Here is a 24,660-nt window from a genome sequence, read left to right as displayed (position 1 = left end):
TTAGTTTTGAACTTTTGAGTTGAGACAGCCAAATTGGGGTCCCTGGCTTGCTGCTTGCAATTACCGGTTTGGGCACTTACAACATCGATAAATGCTTTAATTCGGAGATATTTAATTTCAAAGTCTGCAGTTTTCGGATTCTAAGGGGCTAATGCATTTGAATGCCCCTTCAGACTTTGTGACGTCAGCGCAGATCTAGCGATTTTTAAATCTTACACAAAACCTTGGTAACATCCATTGTTACTGTGGTGGTATATACAATATACATACTGCCTTGCGCGCAACATCCGTCGCACTTTTAGGATACCAAATAATTGCTTCCAAACGACGTCATAGGAACATCGAAGGCCCCCAAAAATAAACAAAAATAAAATTAATATCTAAAAACCGGTAAATAGTAGAGTTGGTAGATATTCATCTTTCCTCTTTCTGAACCCCGGTACATATTCACTTTATGCCAATTCACTAACTTTTTTTGAAGGTGGGACGGGAGGGTCCCCTTAAACTATGGCAAACAATTCCTGCACCTTTTCCTGCTTCCATCTCCCTCAAATTTCAGAAGTCATGGTGAAAAGGACTGCCATGAGCAGCTAGAAGACCCTTGTAACAGGCTGGTCCGTGGCAACTTGTAATTGTTTATCGCTCAGTCTGTCGGTCACGGGACCGGGCCGCGTCACCGGATGTGGCGCCTCTGACAGAGGTCAGCCGTACCGAGCTCTGCAGACGTCCTGCCAGCTCCGAGCCGTCAGTCCGAGGCCGGCAGCCGGCGCTGGCGGTGCCTCCTTCTTGGCCACGATGGCCCGCGGCTGGAGAGGAATCCTCGTGTCGACCTTGCTGGTGGTGTCTGCCGGCTGTTCCGCGGCACAGCAGCAGCAGCAGCCGGCCGCCCTGCCCAGCGCCACTGCCGACGAGGTGTTCAGCATCATCGCAAGAGCAGTTCAGCAAGAGCTACGACCAGTCGTCAGAAGAATCGAGTCACAAGTGGAGTCGAAAGTCATCAGCAGACTCGGGCCTCGAGTGGAGTCGCTGGACAAAGTCGTCAAAAAGCTCGAGTCTCGTGTGGAGTCGCTGGACAACAGACTGACTCTGCTCGACTCTCGAGTGACTGAATGGACCACCCACATTTTGAGGAGCAGGCAGAGTGAGCAGGTGGAAGAGCTGTCCAGTCAACTGACTGGAATCACTGCCAGACTCGACAGCCAGCAATCGCAACTGAGCGAGCTCAACACCCAGCTGAACGAACAAATATCGCAACAGGGGGAGACTGCAGCCACAATGATCAACCTCACAGCGCAACTGGATGGCATCGTTACTCAGCAAGGAGATCAACTCACACAGACGTCTCAACTGGCTACAAGGCTCGGCAGCCAGCAATCTCAACTGAGTGAGCTCAACACCCAGCTGAACGAGCAAAAATTGCAACAAGAGGAGGCTGCAGCCACCGTGAAAGGCAATATGGAACGACTGGAATCCAACGTAACGTGGCTAGAAAATCAACTAACAAAGGTGTCTGGACTGGCCAACAGGCTCGACAGCCAGCAATCACAACTGGACGAGCTCAGTGACCAGCTGAACGAGCAGAAATCAGTTCAGAACGTGACTACAGTCACATTGGATAATCATACAGCGCTTATTGATGCCACGACATCCCAGATTGTCACTCCAGTGTCCCAGCTGGCTGAGACCATTAACAAGACAACAGCCATACAGGAGAGCATAGATCGTCCGGCTTCTGAGGTAAAGCAGCTGCCTCCTCCCCGTGATTGCAGTGGCCTGCCTGTCGACTCCCCGTCTGGAGTCTACCTCCTTCTGCCCAGTGGCGACAGTCAACAACCACCCGTCCAGGCGTACTGTGATATGAACACTGCAGGAGGGAACTGGACGGTGTTCCAACGACGAGACGATATCAAGCCCCACCAGGACTTCTACCTGGGATGGACGGACTACAAGGAAGGCTTTGGTAATGTGACCAAAGAATTCTGGTGGGGCTTAGAACACCTATATCAGCTGACGTCATCAGGCCGACGGTACGAACTCCGTATTGATCTAGAGGCGTTTGACGGTAATCGATCATACGCTGCATACCAAGGGTTCCGTATCTCGTCTGAGAAGGACGGCTACGGACTGAGCCATACCGACTACTCGGGAACTGCCGGGGATGGTCTACAGTACAGCGTCAATGAGCAGTTCTCTACCCGTGACCGTGACCAGGACGGCTGGCTTTACTTTCACTGTGCACAGAAATATCTGGGTGCCTGGTGGTACGGCTGGTGCGGGAGGAGCAACCTGAACGGACGGTACCGGGACGGCGGTGATGAGGACCGAACTGGAATATGGTGGGAGACGTGGAGGGGATACGAGTCACTGAAGACGACAGATATGAAGATCAGACCCACCTACTAATCTACACACTAAGGAGGTCATCACAGCGGTGTGGTGTACAGTACACGTGACACGTACATGTGTCACAAGCACCGTGCGGCGGCCACGGCCATCGGCCCGGGCTGCCAGTGCTGCGACTGCAGAGCCAGAATCTGTTGTGAACGCGCGCGCGCGCTGGAGATGTTACTGATGGCTTTTCTGCGTATCAAAAGTATCGTCTACATACGTGTTTCTATATCTATACCTGTTTTTCGTCCTTAACTAACCTCTATGTGTATCGTATAATCATGAAATGTTTGGGTAAATAAACTTCTTTAACACCGAGAGTCTGTAAAATGTGTTGTACGTTCTACACAAATAAACGGAACCCACACCGAACAGTAGCCACCGCTGGTTGCGCCAGGGGCGGATCCAGGAATTTTCGGGAGGGGGGGCGGCAAGTTGAAATAGGGGCGACCTGGCAATCCGGGGGCGCCAAACCGTCGTCAAAATCGAGAGTTTAAAACCCACGCCGTGAGGGGGGCGTTGTCACGTCCCCCCTAGGTTTTTCGCAAATATCTTTAAAACGGCTGCGCGCAGCGCCGCCGTTTTCAGTATACATCATCAGTTAGGTTTCATATATCTTTTCTGCACATGTTGTAAAAATGTGAGACCCGGGTGATGCAAGGTCAGGTCACCAGGTTATTCCACGTGACCTAACCGTAGAAAAAGTTCAAATGTTCACCATTGCTATACCGACTGAACGATCGCTTTCAAACTTTCAGCAGTTGATGAAAGCAACAATATTCATGAAATGTATATCTCGGAATTTTGTTATGTGACCTAAGGTCAAGTCAGCTTTGCGACCTCTCTATTATATATACAGGGTGGGGCAGCATAATCGGGAATAAATATCAAACGGGATTATTTGGTCATGAATTTAAAAATACAGCTCCAAGCACTATTTTAGCAACATCCCATCAATCGGTCACCTTTTACCTATCCCTCATCTTATGTAACCGCCCTCGGCGTCGGTGACCTTCTCAAGGCGGGTCCAAAAGCACGCGCATGCACGTGCAACCTCCTGCTTGTCCATGATCGCCCATCAGCTTCTCACCTTGCACTGAAGACCGTCTTTACTGATGATAAGTTGTTCATTAACCTTCTACCAAAAAACGCTCCATGTAAAGAATTTGGTCGGATTTAAATCGGCGGAGTTGAAGGACCAGAAGTATTTGGTTCATCTCAGGTGGAGGTGCCCTACACAATAACATGTCGTCCTCACTGCAGTACCAGCACGGACAGAGTCCTCGTAAGACGTGATCTGGACCGTCAGTGATCCTCTGTTCCGACGGCTCCACGTGAGTCTGCCAGAGTGCGGATGTATTTACCAGAGGTGCTCATTTTATCCGGGCTCGATGAAGTAGGGTGCACCACGTGCACCTCCCTTGAAGACCACCCATAGGTCCATCACCCCAACAGGATGTTTACTTTGCATGACCGCTGGAATATTCTCGATACAATCCCTTATATGGCATGCCGTTCTTTTTTATCGTATTCCAGTCGGTGGTGAGATTTTTGGTCACTGAAGTTTTGAACATTGTTTCTTTTTAATATGCTCAAGAGCTTCTTCCTTATATTCAAGTGAGTCGTCTGTATGTCCTCTGCTAAGAGTTATTTTACGACGATTACGTTAACCTTTTGTCCTAAGTATTCCCACACAATCCTTATCGACCGTGATAACACGTTGACCTGTCCAGCACCGTTTACGTGGAATTGCAGGGTTTTCAACAAAATGTTCTTGTTTTACTCGTTTAACATTAGTGTCTATGGGCGCGCGCAAAGCACTTGGAGCACCGTCGAACTATTTTGCTGCTCTTTTCCAGGAGGTTGCATGCTCATGGATGTAGTCATGTCAGATGATGCACAACTTTTGGGCGTTTCATTGCCATGCTATAATTTATCAAAATAATGTCATACCTACTCATGATCAGAGCCCAAAAAGCATTCCCGATTATGCTGCCCCACCCTGTAGGTAAGTCTATGGGAGAAAATTGAAAGGCATCTCTTTTGGACGAGCGCCATTCTAGACAATCTCAAGCATTGGGATACAGATCAAATTAACACACTTAATAAGAACATTGCACCTGTGACCACTCATTAGTTATGTTCCAGAGGTTATCCCAGGTCATGAAAGGTTCACAGCTGTTTTTTGTAAATAACTTTTGATAGATACATGCTAGAGCGATAAAAAACTCAGTTGTGTTCAGCTCGACGATACGGATCGACTGATATGCAATATGATCTTTCCCGGTCAGGTCATGACTTTGACATGAGGTCAAATTCTCAAAATTGCCTTTAAAAGTCATCATATTGTTCATTCGACGCGTCTCGAACAGCAACGTGATGCTGGCAAAGGTAACGTCGAGACTCTTTTGAGTCAAAAGTTATTACAGGAAGACATTGTTAATTCGTAAAACTGCTATTTTTAGAGTTTTTGCCCTCCGAAGACTAAACCGTTAACCTTGTGTCATATCTGAGGACAGGTTACGGAAACAGCTTTAAAAGGGCTATCGAATGCGCTTTTCCGCTGCACTATAGCTGTATTGGTTTCCGAGTTAGGTATGTGCCGGTGTTTCGAAAAAAAAATGTTGAAATAGGCAACATTTTACTTTTAATGACCTATGGTGACCTGACCTTTCACCTGACCTAAAAAAGGACAGAGTTGTGTTCGTCCTGTTTTTGGACGATCTTTCGAATGCCGCTTACCGCGTGTCGCTACGCGGCCCAAGAGCCGAGTTGGACGAAGGGGCGTGACCCCCCCCCCCCCCCCCCCCCAGCACGGCACGGAAAACTTAGACCACTAGCACGGCGCGGGTTAAATGTCGTAGATTGGCGCCGCTTCGTTACCAAAAGGGATAAGCAAAAAGGTGGCCTCCATTTGCTGGTGCGTCCTTCTTCTCCCGGTGATGTCCCTCTTTTCTGGAAGCGTCTCACCTATGCTGGTATGACTATGCCTCACTTCTCCCGGGGGCGCCCAACCTCTGCTTGGATCGCCCAATCCGTCATGGGGAGGCTCACTTTGCTGAAGTCGCCTCATTTCTTCTAAGAACGACCAATTTGCTGTAGGCGGCCCACTTATCTGGGACGCCCATTTTTTTGCTAGAAGTGCCCCTCTTCTTCTTGATGCGTCCCGCTTCTACTGGGAGTGCACCTTTTCTGTTAGGGCACACCTTTGCTGCTGGGGAGTCCCTTTTTCTACTGTGAGTGGGGTGGCCCTTTCCTGTTCGGCGACCCCAAATTCTGCTGGGGGCGCCCCATTTCTGCCCAACTTTTGCTGCGGTGCCCCTCTCCTGCAGGGGCACTTATCTTTTGCTAGAGACGCCTCTTCTGGGGGCGCCCTTCCACTGCGGGGGACGTCTCTCTCCTGCCAGAGGCACCCCTTTTCTTCTTATGGGGCTCCTCTTTTTGCTTGGGCTCCCCTTTTGTGGTGCCCCGCTCTTCTGCTCGGAGCGGGGCACCACTCTCCTTTTACTGGGGCACAGCCCCTCTGCTGGGTGGCCCTTCCGCTGCCTCAGGGGCGCCCCTCTTGTGCAGAATATGCTCCTTTTCTTCTTGTAATGAGGCGCCCCTCTTCTACCGGGGGCGCCCAACAGCTGCTGTCTGCTGGGGCGCCCATCTACTGCTGGGACGTCTCTCTTCTGCCAGAAATTGTCAATGGGGCGCCCCTATCCTGCTTGGCGAGCCCAACCTCTGCTGAAGGCTCCCCATCTCTGATCAACTTTTGCTGTGGCGCCTCTCTTCTGCTGGGGGGGCTCCTCTCTTCTGCTGGGGCGCCCCCTTCTCTGGGGCGCCCGTCTCCTGCTGGAGGCTCCTTTCTCCTGCTGGGCCCCCTCCGCTGCCGGGGGCGCCCCTTTTCTGCCAGTGGCACCCATTTTGTATTATAGGGCTTCTCTTTTTTTGTTGGGACGCCTATCTGCTGTTAGGGCGCCCCTCTTCTTCTTGGAATGGGGGCGCCTCTCTACTTTTGCTGGGGCGTCGCTCCTTTTCAGGGGGACACCTCTCCTGCCAGGAGTGCCCCTCTTGAACAGAAGGCATCTTTTTATTCTTGTAATAAGACGCCCCTCTTCTGCTGGGGGCGCCCATAATCCATATGCTTCTGGGGCGACTCTGATCTGCTGGGAATGGGCAATTGGGCGTCGCTCTCCTGCTTGGTGAGCCCAACTTCTGCTCAACCTTTGCTGTGTCGCCTCTGTTTTGCTCGGGGCGCCCTCTCTGCCGCGGGCTATGGGCGCCTTTTTCGGATGTCGGGGGGGGGGGGGGCGGCCGCCCCCGTCGCCCCCCCTGGATCCGCGCCTGGGTTGCGCTATGTATTTATTTATTTATTTATTTATTTATTTATTTATTTATTTATTTTAATGGTGTCTGAAGTACTGCCAGTGCTTTTGAGACCTAAAATATGGCAGATTTGCTATAGGTAGGTAGCACACAATTGGTAATGCAGCCTATTTATAACAGATGGAGCCCAAAAATAGTTGATAAATCACATGGCGCCGTCATCTAGCCGCCGTTGTCAGTACTGGCAGTCCCTACAGCTACAACTGAAGGCAACGTTCTATCCAGTGTCCCATCCCGTCCCCGTCCACTGATGTATCTGCATTTGAGCCTAACGTAAGTCTGATTTACTTTGTGTAACACGCAATTGATACTGCAAGTGCAGACTATTTATAACAGATACACCTACCAGCAGTGTACCAGCCGCTTCCTGTCCCATTCCATCCCATGTGTCGTCCCATCCCTACCTGCTGCGTTCGAAGGAGCTGTCACACCGACGACAGTAGAATGTCGGCACAGGGGGACGGCGGTGTTACACAGGGGGACGGTGGTGTTACACAGGGGACGGTGGTGTTACACAGGGGACGGCGGTGTTACACAGGGGACGGTGGTGTTACACAGGGGACGGCGGTGTTAACTACACAGGGGACGACAGGGGACGTGATGCCAGGCTGGTTAGTGGTTACGTTAGGATTACGAAGCGGCCGCTCTGTTTTCTTCCCTTGATATCTCACTAAAGTAACGCTGATGCCACTATCAAACTTGAATTGCATCTTCCCAATTCTGCGCACGCTAACTGGTCGAAAAAGCAAATAAAAATTGTAACTAGATTCGTAACCTTTAACCCGCGCACCGACGGGGGGGGCGGATATCCGCCCCCCCCCCCCCTGAGGTTTTTCGCGAATAGCGGGAAAACCGCGGCGCGTAGCGCCGCGAAATTTGGTATGACTATTCCCTTATCAATTTTACACATGGTGTGCAAGTTTGAACCTCCTACCTTTCAAGGTCAGGTCACCAGGTCACTTTGAATGACCCAACCTCAAGTCACTTTTTTGCAACTTTGTCACCGTGCCAGAGCTACAGTAGATGTCGGAGGCCTTTGAAAGTCGCAGGATGTTATAAGGTTATTAGTAGCTACAATTTGTATATCTCGGAATTTTGATATCGGTGACCTAAGGTCAGGTCAATTTCGCGACCTCCCCATTATAAGTCAATGGGGGAAAAATCAACTCCCTGTTTTTACCACTAAAACGGGTCGGAATGGCCCCATATACCATACATGACTTCATATACGATCAACCTTCACTACCTTGAGGTCTGTTTTGCTGTTGGGCAGGCGGCAGCTGTGAGGTCATGTGACGTCATCAAAGGTCACCAAAGGTTTTTGACCAATAACTCCGTACAGGAACAAGATACAGACGCGTGGATGGTCTCATTGTGTTCAGCTCGTCAAGACGCATCGAATGATATACATGATGACCTCGAGGTCACGTGACCTGAGGTCAACCTTTGACCTTGACCTTTCGAGGTCAACATATATATCATTCGATGCGGATTGACGAGAGGATCACGATGATGCCCTTAGTTTGTTCCTATCTGGACTAATTCGAAAGTTATTCGAGAAAAACTCTCCATATTTAGCGCCGCCATTTTGACTTTTTCGACCCCTGTGACGTCATCTTTGACCTGACCTGAAAATGACCTTAGTAAAAATTGTAGATCTTGACCGTGCGTATCCGATGCCGTTTACCGCTTGTCGCTATCTTGCTTCGTTCTCGAGATCTCAGGGGGGCGGTCATCCGCCCCCCCCCCCGTCGGTACTAAGTTGGCGCAGACCCCCGTCGGTGCGCGGGTTAAGACCATCTAGTGGAAACTAGGATTACCGCTTGATCTCCAATGACGAACTGGATCGGGTAGTGAGGACCTTTTTCCGGGAAAATAATGTGTATTTGTTATTAGGCTCTGAGTGATCTGACCCTGACCTGACCTCGGCGTGTGCTTGTTTTATTCTTGACCTTTATTTTCCAGTGACCTTTTCCTAGGAATTTGAAATGCAAAAATGGTCAGCCAAGGCATGTGCCATATAATCGCAGTAAAGCTTTGGAGCAATGGGACCCTTTTTGACCTGACATTTTTGACCTGTCTCGTGATGTGAGTACTGAGTAACGTCATATAAAATGCAGTTCAAAGAATATCCTACCAATAAGAAATCAATAGTAAAGAATATCCTATCAGCCCTGCATATTCTGAAAGAATATTATATTCTTTCCTTATGGTGGATGCGTGATGAGGACGAGTGAGCTGACCTGCCCTGTACCCCTCCCTCCCCGTGCCCCCTCCCCGGGTGTCGGTACCAGTGCGGTCCTGTCCCTGCGGTGGCCGGTGGGTGAGTTGAGGGAGACAAACTCGATAGTGGTGGTCTGAACGCCGTCCGGGTCCCGGCAGACGGCCGCCGCCTGGTAATGTTCCTTCTGACTCTGAACCGACTCCGTGTGACTCACTCCCCGTCGGACTGTAAACTGCCACTCTCCGTCGACTCCTTTATGACTCTCCATGTGACTAAACTCACTCCCCGTGCTCTCCGTCTGACTCTCCGTCTGACTCTATCTGACTCTCCCCGTTCTCCCGGCAGGCGTCCAGCTCCGACTCCGACTCCAGCTCCGACTCTGGCTCCGACTCCGACTCAGCTTCGGCGGCCGACTCATCACCGAAGAAACAAAAGAAATCGTCATCGCTGGCCTCGACGGCAGCGGCGGTGGACGTCCGACGAACCCCGGACCAACGGCCGCCCTCCCCCGCCCCCGCCCCCGCCCCCGCCGCCGTCCCCACGGCCGCCCCAGGCTCCGAGAGAGCCGTTGACACCCAGAGAGCTGCTGACGCTCAGAAGTCTGCACCGAGGCGCGAGCTGGGACCGTCTCTGTCGGAGGAGTCCGATGAAGGTGATGACGCAGCTCAGACCGGCGGGCCGCCATCCGCTGTTGGATCTGGTGCACATGAGACTGAGGAGGAGCGGCCCCGCGCGGCGCAGGTGGATGGGTTGGAACGCAGCAGCGGTCTGGGTTCCAATGCGGACGATAAGGAGCTTAGGACTGAAGAACGTCCTGTACCAACGCCAGTGCAGCCGCTACCGCAGGAGCAGCAGCAGCAGCAACAACAACATCTACAGCTACAGCTACAGCAGAAGCAGCAGCAGCAGCAGCGGCAGCGGAAGACCGGAGAACTGGCTCTCTCGGAAGAATCTGATACAGAAACAGAGTCAGAAAGGTCGCCCGTCAAACCCAGACAGTCTCATGTTGACGCCAAACCGGTGAACCCGGCTTCACTGGCGCAGCAGCACAAACCTGAGCCGAGCTCGGAACTTCGTTCCATTGCCAAACCGTCCCTGTTCGGCTCACCGCCACTGTCAAAGCCAGAGCCGCCGCGGTCGTCTGCCAGACCTAGGTCGTGGCTGGCGCTATCTGAGGAGTCGGAATCAGAGGGTGAGGAAGCGGTAAAGCCGGTTAAATCGGTAGGTGACTCAAAGGCGGAGTCGTCGGCGGTGGTCGCGGGATCGGCCGCTGCACCGGTGGACGGTCCGTCGGCGATAGGTGAGACGGAAAGGGTGGCTGACGAAGGACGAGAGGTCAGAGTGGCTTCAGCAGAACCCGAAATGATGGAGTCGGTGGAGGCCGAAACGGCGTCAAACGAGGCGAAACAGAGAGCCGCGGTGGCCGCTACCGGAAATGATTCGGATATGGCGGTTACTGATGCAACACTAGTTGATGAATCAAAGCAGTGGCAGCCGAAGGGTACTACGGAGAACTTGATAGATCCCCCGGAGCATTCAACAACCCCAAAGCAGAGCACACAGCCAACAGAGGCTTCTGCGTCTGCAGGAGAGAGCTCGGAGATCCACCATCCCAGTGAGGCCTCAGGGGCGGCGCCTGAGCTGCCAAAGCCTGACCAGAGCTCTGAGGGCCAGCCGAAGCTCCAGGACAATGCAGAGCTGCAGGCAGCGGCTTCAGCGACTGAAGAAAAGCCTTTGGCAGATTCTGGCGTGGAAGGGACAGCGCCAACCGGCGCTCCTGTGGCTGCAATGGGAGATGCCAACGAGTCTTCAGTGTCTGACTCGGGCGCGGCGGAGCCGAAACTGGCGGCCGATGAAATGGACATATCAACAGGCTTAAATGAAGAGTCAGCGCTTGTGACGGACGATATCAACTCTCAGGAACGGACCAAAGCTACAGAAGAGGTCGCTCTGTCTCACACGGACCTGAGCTTCTCGGCACCACAGGACGAAGTCACTGACGGTTGCACCAGTGTGCCGTCCGTGCAGGGGTTAGACTCGGACCAAAAGAATATGACGACCACTCCGGAGGGAGAAAATGGAATGAAAACAGCGCGGACTTCCGACGTTCAAATGCGCGATACGGATGACATGAAAACGCCGGCGGCGGTCACTCCGACGAAGAAAAGTGAGATACCGGAATTAGTGGCTGAAACTGAGGTGAAAATTGACGCGGAAGATACATCTGAGCACACGGAGGCGACTGTGACGGTACCGGAAGAAGCGGCGACTGTTCAAGAGGAGCTAGCTAGTGAGACGATAAGCGGGGAAAGTGATGGAGCGGCGCCGAAGACTGCTGAGTCGGGTGGTGCGGAGCAGGCTGCCCCGAGCTCTGAGGGTAAGACGGAAGAGCTGCCGTCATCAGAGACGAGTACCGAGATAAAACCATCGGCGGAGAAGGACGGTGTCGAGGTGTCCGACAAACCTCGCACTGGTGATACTGCAGTGGAGGGTCCGGAAGACTCTCCGTCACAACATCTTGACGATGTCGAAACTAAAACACCAGAGCCCTCTACAACACCCGGCGACTCAACGTCTGAGAAACCATGTGTCGAGTCTCTCGCCGCGGAAACAGCACCGCAGGAAGTGCCGTCTTCGGCTGCCGCTGTAGTCCCAGAAACAACTGCATCAGAAAGCTCTGTCCCCATCCAGGACCAAACCGCCTGCCTGCCTGCCCCGGCGCCGCCTGCTCCGACGCTAGAGACATCGACGGCGGCGGCGCTGTCGTTCCTCCCATGCTCTGCCTCCGACGAGCCTCTCATCTCTCTCCCGGGCGCCAGCGGACCTCCCAGCTCGTGGCCGCGGCCACCGAGCACGGAACAGGAGCCGGAGCTGCCGCTGCCACAGCTGCCGCAGCTTCCCGAGCCGGAGCACCAGCCTGAGTTCACGCTGCCCCAGCTGGAGATCGAGCCGCCGCCGCCGCCGCCGTCGGGCCCGGGCGCCGGGGTGGATCAGCACATGATGTTCGGCGACCAGCCTGTGTTCATGGATGGTGTGGAGATCTCGTGGCTGCAGCCGTCCCAAGAGGTGGTGCTCTGTCCCGATCAGGATTTGTTGAGTCAGCACCAGCAGGTGCTGCAGGAACAGAGGGAGTCGGAACAGATGGTCACCGAACAGGTAGTCACCGAACAGGTAGTCACCGAACAGATTGTGACCGATCAGACACATCAGGTGCTGACCGAACAGCTGATCAATGAACAGGACGTGGTCTCGGAACAGGTGATAGAGAACTCTGTGATCAACGATGATGTCGACGAAGAACTAGAAGTTGACGATCCGGTGCCCGTTTACTCCAAGTCTAAGTCCAGAGGCCGTCGTCGGCCACCCATGGCGCCTAGGCTGTCGGGAGAACCACCCAGACCTCGGTTTGTTATAGCCGACCAGCGGCCGAAGGCACCCTCAGGCTCAGCCGCGGCCTCGCGGCGTCCGGAGGCAGCCACGCGGCGTCCGAAGGCAGCCACGCGGCCTCAGTTCGTCATCTCGTACCCGCAGATGGAGGGGCAGCGCCCGGCACCCGGCGGCGAGCAGGTGGTGATGACCTGCCCTGTACCAGAAGTTCCTCCCGAGAGCGCAGACGGACAGAAACCCAAACGGAAGCTGAAGGTAATGACGAAGCCCGGCCCGATCCCGGGCACTGAGCCGACGGCGTCTCCGCTGAGGCCGTCGCTCGCACCCAAGCCAGAGCCTCCGAGTCGCGCGGCGAATCAGGTGGTCTACGTGCCCAAGCCGAAGCCGCGTCCGATGGAGGCCAGCCCTTCCCCGCGGCGCGTGGTGCTCGGAGAATCGCGTGGCCGGCCGGTGAGCTCCAGCGCTGCTGCGCTGGGATCCTCGTCCTCCCCGAGGGTGATCTACATCAAGCCGACCGGTGAGACGGGGTCGCGCGGGGCGGCTGTCGCCAGCCCCCGGCCCGCCGGCCGACCGAAAATCATCGTGGTGCGGCCGCAGACTGCCCCGACGAGCTCGGCGGCGGCGCCGGCGGTGAGGGTGGTCCGTCCGCAGTCCACAGCGACGCGCGCCGTCCGGGCGACCTCCACGGTATCGTCGTCACCGGCGCGGGCGGGCGCATCGCGGTCACCGCAGGTGTTTGTGGTGAAGACCCCAGGAGGCACCCGCTCGCCACGGTTCGTCAGCCGGACGGTGCCGGTGTCTACTGCGACTCCATCGCCACCGCCTCCGCCTCCGCCTCCGCCGCCTCCAGTGACGTCACAGCGGTCCGATCTGGACCTGCTGGCGCAGATCTGCGAGAGCGAGAGTCTGAACACGACGATGGCGCGGCAGGTGAGAATGGGCGGCGGATTGGGTGGTCAGGGAGCTGATAACGTTAAAGGGATTGGGGGATTATGTTCGATGTTCGGTAGTTTGCTAGATTTTGAGCCCCGTGATGCTTTGCGGTGAAGATTTTATGTAGAGAATTAGAGTAGATAGTTAATTAATGACGGTCCAGGGTTCATTGGTGCGAGATTAGGTGTTAACCGTTTGGTTAGTTGCCTGTCTTTTTTGCACGTCAAGTTCTCATTCAGATGTACATTATGTACTCAGATGTACATTTCATGGAGTCGCTGTTTTTTGTTGTGCGAACATCAAGTGATATCTCTTTCTTTATATAGAAAGGGATATGTCTTCTCTTTATATCTTTTCGTCAGATTACATTTGTGCTGTGTTTGGTTTGCAGCTTTTTCTGTTATTTATTCCTCATTAGCCGGTGGCTTACTCCCCCCGGGCCCCGCCGGAACATTGACAGCGTACACGACTGCTGACATTCGCCCTCCCCCACAGCTATCAGGGGAAGTCGCCTTGGACGATCCCACCACCGCTGCCAACGGCGACCTACTGGTGACCTCCGAACAACCACCTCAGGAACAACTACTGCAGCAGGCTCAGGAGCAACAGCTTCAACCACCTCAGGAGGATCAGCCACAGCAGGCTGAGGAGCAACGACTGCAGCAGGCTCAGGAGCAGGAGGTGGTCTCCAATGACGCCGAGGTGGACGGAGGCAAAATCCGCATCCTGTTACCGGACGGGACGGCCGTGTTTGCCGACCTCGGCGACCTGGACGGACTGGACGGTACGGGTCAGTTTTGTGCGGGGTCGTGCGCGGAAATGGGCCGTATTGGTGATTAGAAAGGGCGTGAAAGTTTGTTTAAATATTTACAATGATTTTGTAGCCTAGTTATATTTCTAAATTATCAAAACGTTACCCTCATGATGGCAACATATGCAATCATTGTGCGTTATATATTCTGATGTTTTGTTCATCTTGCGTTAATTCACATTTTCTTTTATTAGATATAGTCGAACTGTATGATCTGTATCATCTGTGTACAATGTTCCCTGAAGCTTTGCCCGTGTACCGTGTTCCATTATCATTTTATAGTCTTCTCTGAACTCTGCCTGCATAACGATAGATACCTCCCCCTCCCTTCATATCCTGAGCAGCCCGGCCTAGACCTTGTCCACCCTTTTCAAATTTTCCCAGAAGCCCATTGAGGGGAGTTCGGTTCCTTCTTCCGTGCTACTTCACACCCCATCACAGTCCCGCTAACTGCCCGTTTTCTCTCGCCACCAGGGGTCTCTGAGGAGGTGATAACGGAACAGTAACCATCACCCGCTTTGGAGCTGTTTTCACCTTTATACACTACTGAGGCCTGCTCTCCGCGGCGCAGAGCTACCCAGCGACAGGACTTTTCCCATCAGTGGGGGTATTTTACGCGACGGGGACTCACCCCGCGGTGTCAAGACTCCCAGCTGCGATAACCCCAGTCGGTGGAAATCTGCCGAAAATAGGTGACTTTTGAGGAGTAACTCTGGTGATCAACATTGAAGAGTTGATGCCTGGAGCTATTTAGAGACCGAAATAATGGACTTTTGTACCCCGGGTATTGGATACCGCCGTAGAACTGTGAGGCAAAATGTGAGCTCCAAGCGATGGCGTAAGCGGAGGGTAAACATTGGCGTGAGCGGAGTGGGGGTGGGATTTGTGAAGGCAGCTGTCGGGGTGGTACCGATCAGTGTACCCGTAGGTCCAAACCGGCTCAGTAAGCGCCCGGCGGCGGCGAGTGTCCGACGATGAGATTCGCGGCGGTACTCTGACGCTGAGTGACGCTACTGGCCGGCGCGGGGCTGGTTTATGAGATCGGACGGCCGCACCAGTCTCTATGAACTGACGCTGGTATGTGAGCGGTGACTTCTGCTGGCTGCAGTCCTACCTCGCCCCATCCATCGCCCATTGGACAGACGCGCGCCGCCATCGCCAGTGTATCTCCCGCGCCACATTTGTCGACCCGCTCGCCGCGCCGTGTTCGTCTCGCTGCGCCGTCTACCATCAGTCCCCTCTCTGCGGTGGCGAGGCAGGGAGCTGTTTTTACAAAGGCGCCTCGTGCGCCGCTGTTTCTGGTACCGCCACTATCGCGCGGCCCGGCGGGATTTATTACCATGCGTTATGGACGGTTGTGAGGCACAGTGAGCCTCTAGCTGTGAGAGTGAGTGAGTTGAGCGACAGTGAGTTAGCGAGTGTGAGTTATAGTGTTACCGAGTTACCGGCTGAGTGTAGAGCGTTGACAAATAAACACACTGTACTGCTTGGGTGATTGAGGGCGATGGGACGATACGGAATTGACGTAGGCAAGTGACCAAAGACGGACAGAGGCAATCGAACAACGTACACATTACGGAGTCCATTCCACATATGCAAGATAAGGGATAGGGTCTTACTCGTAGGTATCTCAAAGTCGCACTGGTCTTCTACCGTAGGCATCTGGGCCTACGGTACTACTAGAGGGGACTACTAGACGATGGGCATCCAGGATGACATTGCCCGAAATGTCATTTCCTTTACCTTTGGGGTCGGCGTAACCCCGTGAACTTAGCTCCCCTTCCCATTTCCCCCAACCCCAGACCTTTGTCAGCTGGTGACTCAGCCCGGCATCCACTATTCATTAGTGGGGAGTGGCGCCTAATCCACATTAGCCCCTTCCCCCCCCCCCCCCCCCCACAGAGCGGGCTGGCACTCCCTGGGACCGACACGAGTGTCGCGTGTCGCGTACAGGACGCGTGGTCAGTGGCCAGCTGGTGCCGACCGTAGAGTGAAATGGCTACTGCGGAGGGTTGAGATACGACGAGCAGAGGGTGGGATGGACACCCAAGTCGCACGACTTGCTTGTGAGGCTAAGCATCACACGGGACAAACCAAAGGACAGGGAAGGCTTAGGATGAAGGGGACCTGAGGCGGCAGTGGCAATTAAAATGTTGAAAACGCTGCACACTTATGCTTACATATGCATGATTAGCAATAGTGAAAACAAAAATATTGTCACTTTGCAAGCGATCGCTACATAGCGACAGACAAGCACAGGAAGTGTTTGATAAAATATTCCGTTTATTACTGCATTATAATCCAGTTTAAATACACACATTCATACATATGTGACCCTAGCATTCCACACACAAACTCCAAAGCGATTACTCGCGCACATACGTACCTAGCATTAGGAACAGGTCAAGCCAAGCGGCACCGGTTGGCAAGACGCGCCGAATTCGTCGACATTCTGCCGACAATTCAGCGCTAACGAGATCCGCCGCGGCAGGAGACACAAGCGAACACATAGCACGTTCACACACCGCTACAAAACGCGCAGAACCTCAGAGAACACCGTTTTGATATGATTCAACACAAATACGCTCATAAGCCCGCTATTGTGCAATGACCCTAAGCTTCAATCGATAACATTTGTGAGTACCTCGTGAAGCACAGCTTCGCGAACATTTCGACAAAAACAGCCAGCGGTAAGAAATGTGCGATGCTTTCAACTGCGGTGGTTACAGATTTGTGCCTTGTGCAATACCTATTTGACACGAAAACCCCCACTTTTAGTTCACGTCGGTGTTATGGAGGCATATCGGCACTCCCTTGCACCCACTGGCTGCACCCACAAGTGTGCCGCGACCCGCTACACCCAGAATACACCCAAAGAAATTGTCAATCGGACAGTCGAGCGGGACATTGCACACGGCCACGATCCAGGGTCCAGTCACGTCCAAGCTGAAGAGATGATCGTACTGGCCTCAACAACCTTCGTGATCAGATTAACCCTCGCCCGCACATGGGGGGGGTGGTTGCCACCCCCCCCAGGTAGTCTTTCTGCTCTGCACTCAACATTTTTAGAGCTAGAAGGCTGATTTTTCGTATAGCTGCTCCTCTATCCTTTCTTGATGTCCACTGAAAATTTCAAGTTTCTGTGATTTTTGGTTTCGGAGATATGACCTTGTTTTTCAGGTCATGTCATGACCCAAATGGCCAATTCTCAACATCTTGCGTTTGCCATGGGCCTTGTGAGCTTTTGACACCCTGATTTCGGCCTTTTTGCCAGTCTTACCTCCCACCTATCATGGAACATGTTGTTCGACGATGTACAGGGGTCAAGGTCAGGGTCAAGGTCAACCTAGGTCATCTAAGATAATTGCGTTTTAGGCAAGCTGAATTTACTTTTTGTGAAGTTTTTTGACTGCATTTTTGGTAAAAGCTTCTCAGATCATGATTTCATGTAATATGGACCCAAAAACAATCGGTGCACACATCAGTATACACACAGACACACACACACATACAAACACATATAATTGACCTTGACCTAACTTGACCTGAAATGACCTCAGCAGCAAAATTCTGGTCGGGTAGAGCGACAAAGAAGTTCTAGCTGGCTTGGCACCAGAAAACAGCATCGTCATCGGTATTTGATAAGCAGCGCACTTGATATCCAACGGTGACCCAAAACAGCAACATTTTTTAGTTTGACCTGACCTGGAAGGTCAATGACTGACATGAGAAGGTAAAACTGGGTATCATTGGATTCGTCTCTTCCCAAAGAATCTTTTTGGTCTTTACCGCTAAGCTCTATCTCCAACAGGAACGAAATGGCGCGGGGGGGGTGGCAACCACCCCCCCCATGTGCGTTCTAGGATGGGAAAATGGCATGTGCGGGCGAGGGTTAAGGGACTCCGGACCACAGCGCCCATCTCCATTTCCCACAGAGCGCGGAGCGAACACCGCGGTCGACGTCCCTACACAAATATAACCGGGACTGACGTGAACCTAGGAGACAATCGCGCAACACTGAATACACCACAAACACGTCTGCGCAAACGTATCGAATACAATACCCAACGAATCATTCATACATGACGTCACAACAAAATACACACAGAAAACACCCTTTTGGCAGAGCCGTTTTACGTATAAAACGCTCTTCGACAACACAGCAAGGAACAACGGCATAAACACGGCACGTGCCACCAAATAAATCCACATAAATATCTGAGAAAAGCTCGCTCACGCCTCCCGTATAAAGCTCATCAGATCCGAGTGACCCTTCCGACGACCCCACGTCAGCAGATCTCAAATATGGCCGTTCAGCCCTCCCCCAATGGCTACAGAGCACCGATGGCAACAGAACGGAACCCTTCTGAGGAGAGAGGGAGGGCGCCGCACAGTGTAACTGGCCGATATGACGTCACGGAAACCATCTATGACGTCACAGTGCCGTACGTATTACGTCACAGCGCTGTGCTTGACAAGAATGACGTCCACGGTCCGGTGCATTGTGTGCCGTCCGTGTGACGTCACAGGCCGCCTGTGTGACGTCACTGCGCCCTATACGCCGTCACTGTACTGTGTGAGTATGACGTCACGTCTGACGTCATTGCCAGTGCCGGGGTCCGGGCGGCCGCCCTCGGCTGTTGAGGGTTCCCATGGAGCAGACCTCACTCATATCTGGCCTGGGGAGAGAGAGGGTCGGGTCAGGGTACCTGGAGAATCACAGATTCAATGGGGGAGGGGGAGGTAAGGTAGAAGGTACAGTTACTCACGAAACCTCCCGTGAAGTCCATGCGAACACCACTGGACCTAATGGAGCATTGCAAAAAAAAAAAAAAAACGGAACAACACATGGTTCTTACTTCCCGCAATACCTGACGCCAAGACGCAAAAAATATATGATTTACTAATCCCATCCTTCTCACATCCCACCAACCTGGCAGGCACTATATCAATTAATTATCGACCATGACTCTCATCTCAATATTTCAACCTCTCACTCCTTCAGCTCTCCTGCTACCTACATCACTATTTATATCCTAATCCTTACCCTATTCCTTACCTCATCACCTCACCCACTCCTTATCTCACTACCTGTCTCACTCCCCTAGCTCCCCCTCTCCGTTATCTCACCTGCTACTGATGCCGGTCACCTGATCCCACGGGTGACTATACTCGCTCTCGGCGTACGGCTCCGGTACGGGCACTCCGCCGCCCGGCTGCTGTCTCCGCAGCGTCGCCAGGCCCGGCTGCACGTACACCGCCGGCACGTCGCGGAGAGGTATCGCCTCCGGCACGCGCGCGCCGCCCTCCTTGGCGACATGATTCTCCGCCGCGCCGCGCACCCCCGCGCCGCGCTGACACAGCACGAATAGCATCACGGCGGAGACGAAGACGAGAAGTACGCCGATGAAGAGAAGACCGTGCACGTGAGGCCAGCGCTGTCGGAAGAACGCGTCGGCGAGCACCAGGGCCACGCCCGACATGGCAGCGCCGATGAAGAAGATTTGCAAGAAGTAGTAGCAGAAGTTGTGGAAGCTGGCACAGTGGCCGCGGTAGGGCCAGAGGACGGCCTCCTGGGCGGCGGCCGCGTGACTGTGACTGTGACTACTGCTGGCGGGCGGCGGCGGCGGCGGCGCGGCCGGCGGCGGCGGACCGGCGCTGCCGCCGGCGCGGACCACGTGAGGTACACGCGCCGGGGGGATCAGGCCAGAGTAGGGCATGCTGGGCACGGGTGACGGCGGTGTCGGCGGCGGTCCGGAGCTGTACCAGGGCGGACCGGCGGGCGGCGCCGGCCGCGCGTGCGCTGGGTGCTGGTAGCCCGAGGAGCCGCTCGAGTCCAGGGTGGACATGCTCAGATGATGGCACCTGTAGCAGGGGGGGGGGGACATGTCAACCACATTGAATAACAGGGCAGCCTACAAAATGCCTCTTTACCATGCTTATTTTACAAACAGGGGCGCGGGAACTACTTTCCGACTGGGGGGGCACACCATAATAGAGATTAACCTAGGGTACCCCCAAATCTAGTTTTCTCACCGGTTTTAGGCCACTTATTTTTCACCCCTCGGCTTTTTCAACAAAAAAAAGAAAACATTTGCCAAAAAAAGTGTAGTATTCCGTCTCAAAGCTGTGGGGGCACCGCCCCCACGGCCCCAGAGTTGGGGGGGGCAAGCTGCCCCCACTGCCCCCCCGGCTCCCGCGCCTATGTTTACAAATGACTTATGGCAGTCATGACAAATGTGAAAATTCCTACAAAACTTTCAACTTAGAGTAAATATTGTTTTATGAGGCATTATGTCTAGCTCAACCATTTTTGCAAAATTTTGTATTGACACTACAAGTAGGCATTCCATCACTCCAACACAATATCACCTTTGACACCATCATATAATCCACTTTGAACCCAGACATAATATACACTGTCAAGCATCCATCTGAGCCAAACTCAGCACATGATGACCAAAACCTACCAATTTCATTAGGAATGCCATTCAACCTCTGAGCTACTATCCCATCATTCTACCATCCAGTATCCACCATCCAACCAAGCTAACCTGAAATTCTGACCTGCTTTGGTAAATCAAATTTAGAGGTCATCCCCATTGTTATAGTTCCTTTTTCGATGTCAGGATATCTGCAGAATAAAAGGAAGTCCTGCTACACAACTTTGACATAATTTTGGAATCAAAATGATGTTGTCCTATAGTCCGTTTTTCTTATCTTTAGACTTCACTCCAAGATGTGCAGATAACTTAGCACGTGACGTCACACAATTTGATAATAAAAATCAAGCGTCACGCTCATTGCCACTGGCTCTAAAAGCGAACACACCATATGTCTGCTGTGTATCAAGGAAATCTGAGACTTTTATATATCTTTTGAAATTTATATCCATTCGTATACAATAATATGCAATGCTCTCAAAACTTCGGCAAGGAAAACCGATCGGTGCACAAGCGAGACAAGTGGTTTATAATGTTTACCAATATTTTATTCGAAAGAAAGATGAATACCTCAAGCAAGGTGATGAGAGTGCAGCGGCTAGCATTAACGTAGCGAAGGAGACCAGCTCTGCTACTGGAGTGTCGATTGCCTCTGTTAATGCATTCAAGAGTGGAATAGAGACACATGGATGCCAGTCTCCAGCCCGCCAGCGCCCTAACAGGGGGCCACGCGAGTACTTCGACGAGTTTGACCAGTGCGCGTTCAGAAGAATGGTGCATGCCATGTACCTGGAAGGGAAAAAGGTCACTTTGGACACCATTAGAGCGGCAGTTCAGGACAAGTTCGAGCAGACTATCTCGCGCTCAACCATACGAAAGCAGCTGTTCCAAATAGGATTCAAGTTCCGACAAGTGAACAACCGAAAGCTGCTGGTTGAAAAACCTCAGGTGGTGGCAGCCCGGAACGCGTTCCTGAGACGCATTCGGAAGATTAGAAGCTCCGACCCAGAGCGCACTATAGTGTACTTGGACGAGACCTGGTATAACCAGTTTGATATGCGAACGGTCGCGTGGTTGGACAGTGACGACGTGGCCGGCCATAAGCCAGTGACAGGGAAGGGCAAGCGCCTAATCATAGTCGATGCTGGCTCGGACAGCGGCTTCACCCCAGGAGCATTCATGTGTATGAGGACGGACGGCAAGTCTGCCGACTATCACACGTCTATGAACGCGAGCTGTTTCGAGGACTGGTTTCGACTCCAACTTCTGCCGAACCTGCCAGCGAATAGCGTGATCATTATGGATAACGCCTCGTATCATTCAAGATGTGCTAACAAGGCACCTACAGCTAGCTGGAGGAAGGAAGCGATCCAAGAATGGCTGCGGGTACATGATGTCAATCCTGATCCGGACTTGCGGAAGGTCGAGCTTCTTGAGCTGGTTCGCCCTCTGAAACAGACACGCGAGTATGTGTTGGACAAGGTGGCACAGGAGGCCGGTCATGAAGTACTGAGGTTGCCCCCATATCATTGCGACCTCAATCCGATTGAAATGGTTTGGGCAAACATGAAGACGCACGTCCGCCAGTTCAACAACACTGGGCATCTGAATGACGTGGAAAGGCTGCTGCTGGATAGCCGAGACGCCGCGCCACCGGACTTGTGGCGAAACTGCTGCCGCCACGTGCGAGAACTGGAAGAGGTGTACTGGCGAGCAGATGGTATGATGGAGGACATCGAGCCAGTGATCGTGTCACTTCAGGATTCGAGCAGTGACGACAGTGACAGTGAAAGTGATTGAGGGCGCATGGGACCTACGATGGCTTCGGTGAACCAAACATACCCAATATACGAGTACGACTCCTGTGTTTCCTGTCTTTTGTAATTTGTATTACGAGTTACTGGTGGTAGATTTGTAGACACTAGCGGGTAATACGAGCAAAACATGTCATCACATTGAAATAGTATGTATATTTGTTAATTTCGATCAATGCTGCATTCATCGCTAAACACACGCTCATATAGCCAACTCGTGTTGGTAGCCTGCGCCGCTGAACACGCATGTCCTGCGGGTTGCCTACCTCCACAGGCATAATTCATCTCCGCCTCTCGTCACGCAGTCTAACCCGTCCACATGATACTTCGTGAGGATTACAACGTCACAGTCAATACTATCGAAAACGCGTTCACTCGAATGTCTGCGATAGCGAACCACAAACCAAGTGCTTCACGACAGTCGCCAGAACTTGTTACGAGCCACACGCCGAGCTCCTTCAAGAATTTCCTTGCATTGGGTCCGCACTCGCAGTCGCACGCACCTGCGGTTTCAAAAAACTTCGGCTGGAACCAAGCCCTATAGGTCTTGAACTAAAGTCACTGATGATGACTTGTGTCCATTTGCAGAATAGTTCATTTCCAAGTGATATTCGCTTTTATAGGTACCCTTTAATTCATCGGATCGATAGTTCGGTTAGCATACCAAACTTTATCCAACTTAATTTTTGTAGCAGGTAGGTATAAGTACCTACCTATTTATGTAATACACATTTGTGAGACTACAAATCTGCACTTGCCGCACCCAAGAGCGCCACTCTCCAGGCTTCAAGGCAATATTTTCTGTTTCCGAAGGGCTTGATTTTTTCTAAGCCATGCTTTGTCTCGTGCATATCTTGCGAAACATCTTGGAGTGAAGTCTAAAGATAAGAAAAACGGACTATAGTTTGATTCACATTCTTTTACCAATTACCATTCACTTGGGTCAAATCAATAGTTTGTGTATGCATAGGGAATAAATGGAAGCCAAGAAGCATAATGATTTAAGAAAATAACTGTCATTGACCATCCTTAACTTTGGTTGGCACCACTGTTCCTCATTGCAGTCAGCCTGAAAGTGGCAAGGCAGGCAATGCATGTTTGGGCATTAGTACAGCAGACGTCACACAAAGGTTTTCCAACTGAGGAGAGGCGCTGTAGGATTGTAGGTTGTAGGGTAGGTTTGTAGGATGTAGGTTGTAGGTTTTTAGGTTGTAGGTTGTAGGTTAGGTTAGGTTTGTTTAGCTTTTGTTAGAAAGAAGCACCTCCAGGTATAGCATCTCTCCTAGGTTGGAAAACCTTTGTGTGACGTCTGCTCTACTTATACCCATATTTGACCCAAAAAAGGTGTCAGCGAATGTCGTCAATTTAATTTTTGGCCGCTGCATGATGAGCCTTGAAGTGACTTCTGGAGATGGATATTAATGACCTCTAAAGATGCGTATGCATTAAATGAACCATTCATGAGCGGAAGGAAGGAACAACATAATTGATACGGGCAGGTAACGAGACCAATTCATTACGTCCGCTATATTTTATATTTATCAGTTAAAAAGCTATACGCTAAATAGCCATAATGACATATTCTTTCCTTTTGATGCTTTTTATGTATTCTTTAAATTATTTCAAACATATTTGATGCACACAGGCTGTTTCAAAACGACCTGCTAATGATATGCAATCTGAGACATAACCGGCGCAATCACTTCTTGCCGAAAAAAGAAAATACTTACCGCGACCCGCACTAAACCATATCAATTAGGGCACAGTATTTATCTTCCTGATTGCGAGAATTCGACACAAACTTGTGAACTTGACAGAACCACCAAAATACAACCTTACAAACAGTCACAAACATCAACCATTCACAAAATGCTCACTTATTCAAGGTTGCTGAAAACCGAACATTGTTGCCAGATGTCCCTAAAACGCAGACAAAATGGCCTGCTAAAGTACTGCGTCCGGCGCTCAACCCCCGATAGTCTGGCTGACATCTTGCGCAGCAGATTTTGCTCACGAAGATGAAGAAATAAGATAGATAAAAAGAAATAGAAGCCGGTGACACACTCCACGGCACAGTGGACGCTAAGCATTTTCAGCAAACCGCCGCTGGTTGAGGCCGTGCAAGTTCTTTACTCATCGTTAGCACTTAGCTCCGCAACTGGCCAGCGCGATAAGCTAGAACAAATCACATGTGCAGAAGATGCCGATCCAGTCACATCCTTTTAATTCACGTCGTGAACGTTCCTTTGTTTACGATGTGTTCTTTATCGCGAATCTCTAAGAATCTTG

General features: G+C 52.1%; 4 protein-coding genes across 6 annotated transcripts in view; 3 read left to right on the top strand and 1 right to left on the bottom strand.

Annotated features, from left to right (window-relative positions):
* The window catches only part of LOC122367455 (protein piccolo-like), a 29,722-nt gene extending 14,121 nt beyond the window's left edge, over window positions 1–15,601 (top strand). Inside the window, exons 15-17 of one of the 2 annotated variants that reach the window (XM_043340529.1) lie at window positions 9,329–13,300; window positions 13,799–14,087; window positions 14,589–15,601. In XM_043340529.1, the coding sequence (XP_043196464.1) occupies window positions 9,329–13,300; window positions 13,799–14,087; window positions 14,589–14,620 (4,293 nt within the window). In that variant the 3' untranslated portion in view covers window positions 14,621–15,601. Of the gene's footprint in view, window positions 1–9,328; window positions 13,301–13,798; window positions 14,094–14,588 lie in introns of both variants that reach the window. The other variant, XM_043340528.1, reaches the window with a different exon arrangement.
* Window positions 751–2,708, top strand: LOC122367456 (angiopoietin-related protein 7-like). Its single transcript, XM_043340531.1, has one exon. The coding sequence runs from the start codon at window positions 796–798 to the stop codon at window positions 2,401–2,403; it is 1,608 nt and encodes a 535-aa protein (XP_043196466.1). The 5' UTR covers window positions 751–795; the 3' UTR covers window positions 2,404–2,708.
* Window positions 15,602–16,377: 776 nt separating the features above from the next.
* Window positions 16,378–24,332, bottom strand: LOC122367454 (BEN domain-containing protein 4-like). 2 transcript variants are annotated; one of them, XR_006254060.1, is made up of 4 exons: window positions 24,102–24,332; window positions 19,245–19,979; window positions 18,011–18,793; window positions 16,378–17,108 (listed from the first exon to the last, which is right to left on the bottom strand). XR_006254060.1 is itself a non-coding variant. In XM_043340527.1 (3 exons), the coding sequence occupies exons 2-3, from the start codon at window positions 19,961–19,963 to the stop codon at window positions 18,715–18,717; spliced, it is 798 nt and encodes a 265-aa protein (XP_043196462.1). In that variant the 5' UTR covers window positions 19,964–19,979; window positions 24,102–24,332; the 3' UTR covers window positions 16,378–18,714. The 2 variants fall into 2 exon arrangements, 1 of the variants encoding a protein (XP_043196462.1); XM_043340527.1 differs by having other exon boundaries at window positions 16,378–18,793.
* Window positions 21,329–22,357, top strand: LOC122367464. Its single transcript, XM_043340558.1, has one exon. The coding sequence runs from the start codon at window positions 21,329–21,331 to the stop codon at window positions 22,355–22,357; it is 1,029 nt and encodes a 342-aa protein (XP_043196493.1).
* Window positions 24,333–24,660: the final 328 nt, after the last annotated feature.

This window comes from Amphibalanus amphitrite, unplaced genomic scaffold (genome assembly GCF_019059575.1).
Source record: "Amphibalanus amphitrite isolate SeventyFive unplaced genomic scaffold, NRLGWU_Aamphi_draft 000871F_arrow, whole genome shotgun sequence".
Taxonomy (NCBI): domain Eukaryota; kingdom Metazoa; phylum Arthropoda; class Thecostraca; order Balanomorpha; family Balanidae; genus Amphibalanus; species Amphibalanus amphitrite.
Note: the sequence above shows the minus strand (reverse complement) of the source record. Positions and strands in the feature narration are given on the sequence as shown.

Coding starts and splice junctions, on each gene's coding strand:
- LOC122367454 (XM_043340527.1), bottom strand. CDS start 19,963: ATGTCCACCCTGGACTCGAGCGGCTCCTCGGGCTACCAGCACCCAGCG. Junction 18,794..19,244: donor GTGACCGGCATCAGTAGCAG/GTGAGATAACGG, acceptor CTCTCTCCCCAG/GCCAGATATGAGTGAGGTCT.
- LOC122367456 (XM_043340531.1), top strand. CDS start 796: ATGGCCCGCGGCTGGAGAGGAATCCTCGTGTCGACCTTGCTGGTGGTG.
- LOC122367464 (XM_043340558.1), top strand. CDS start 21,329: ATGGTGCATGCCATGTACCTGGAAGGGAAAAAGGTCACTTTGGACACC.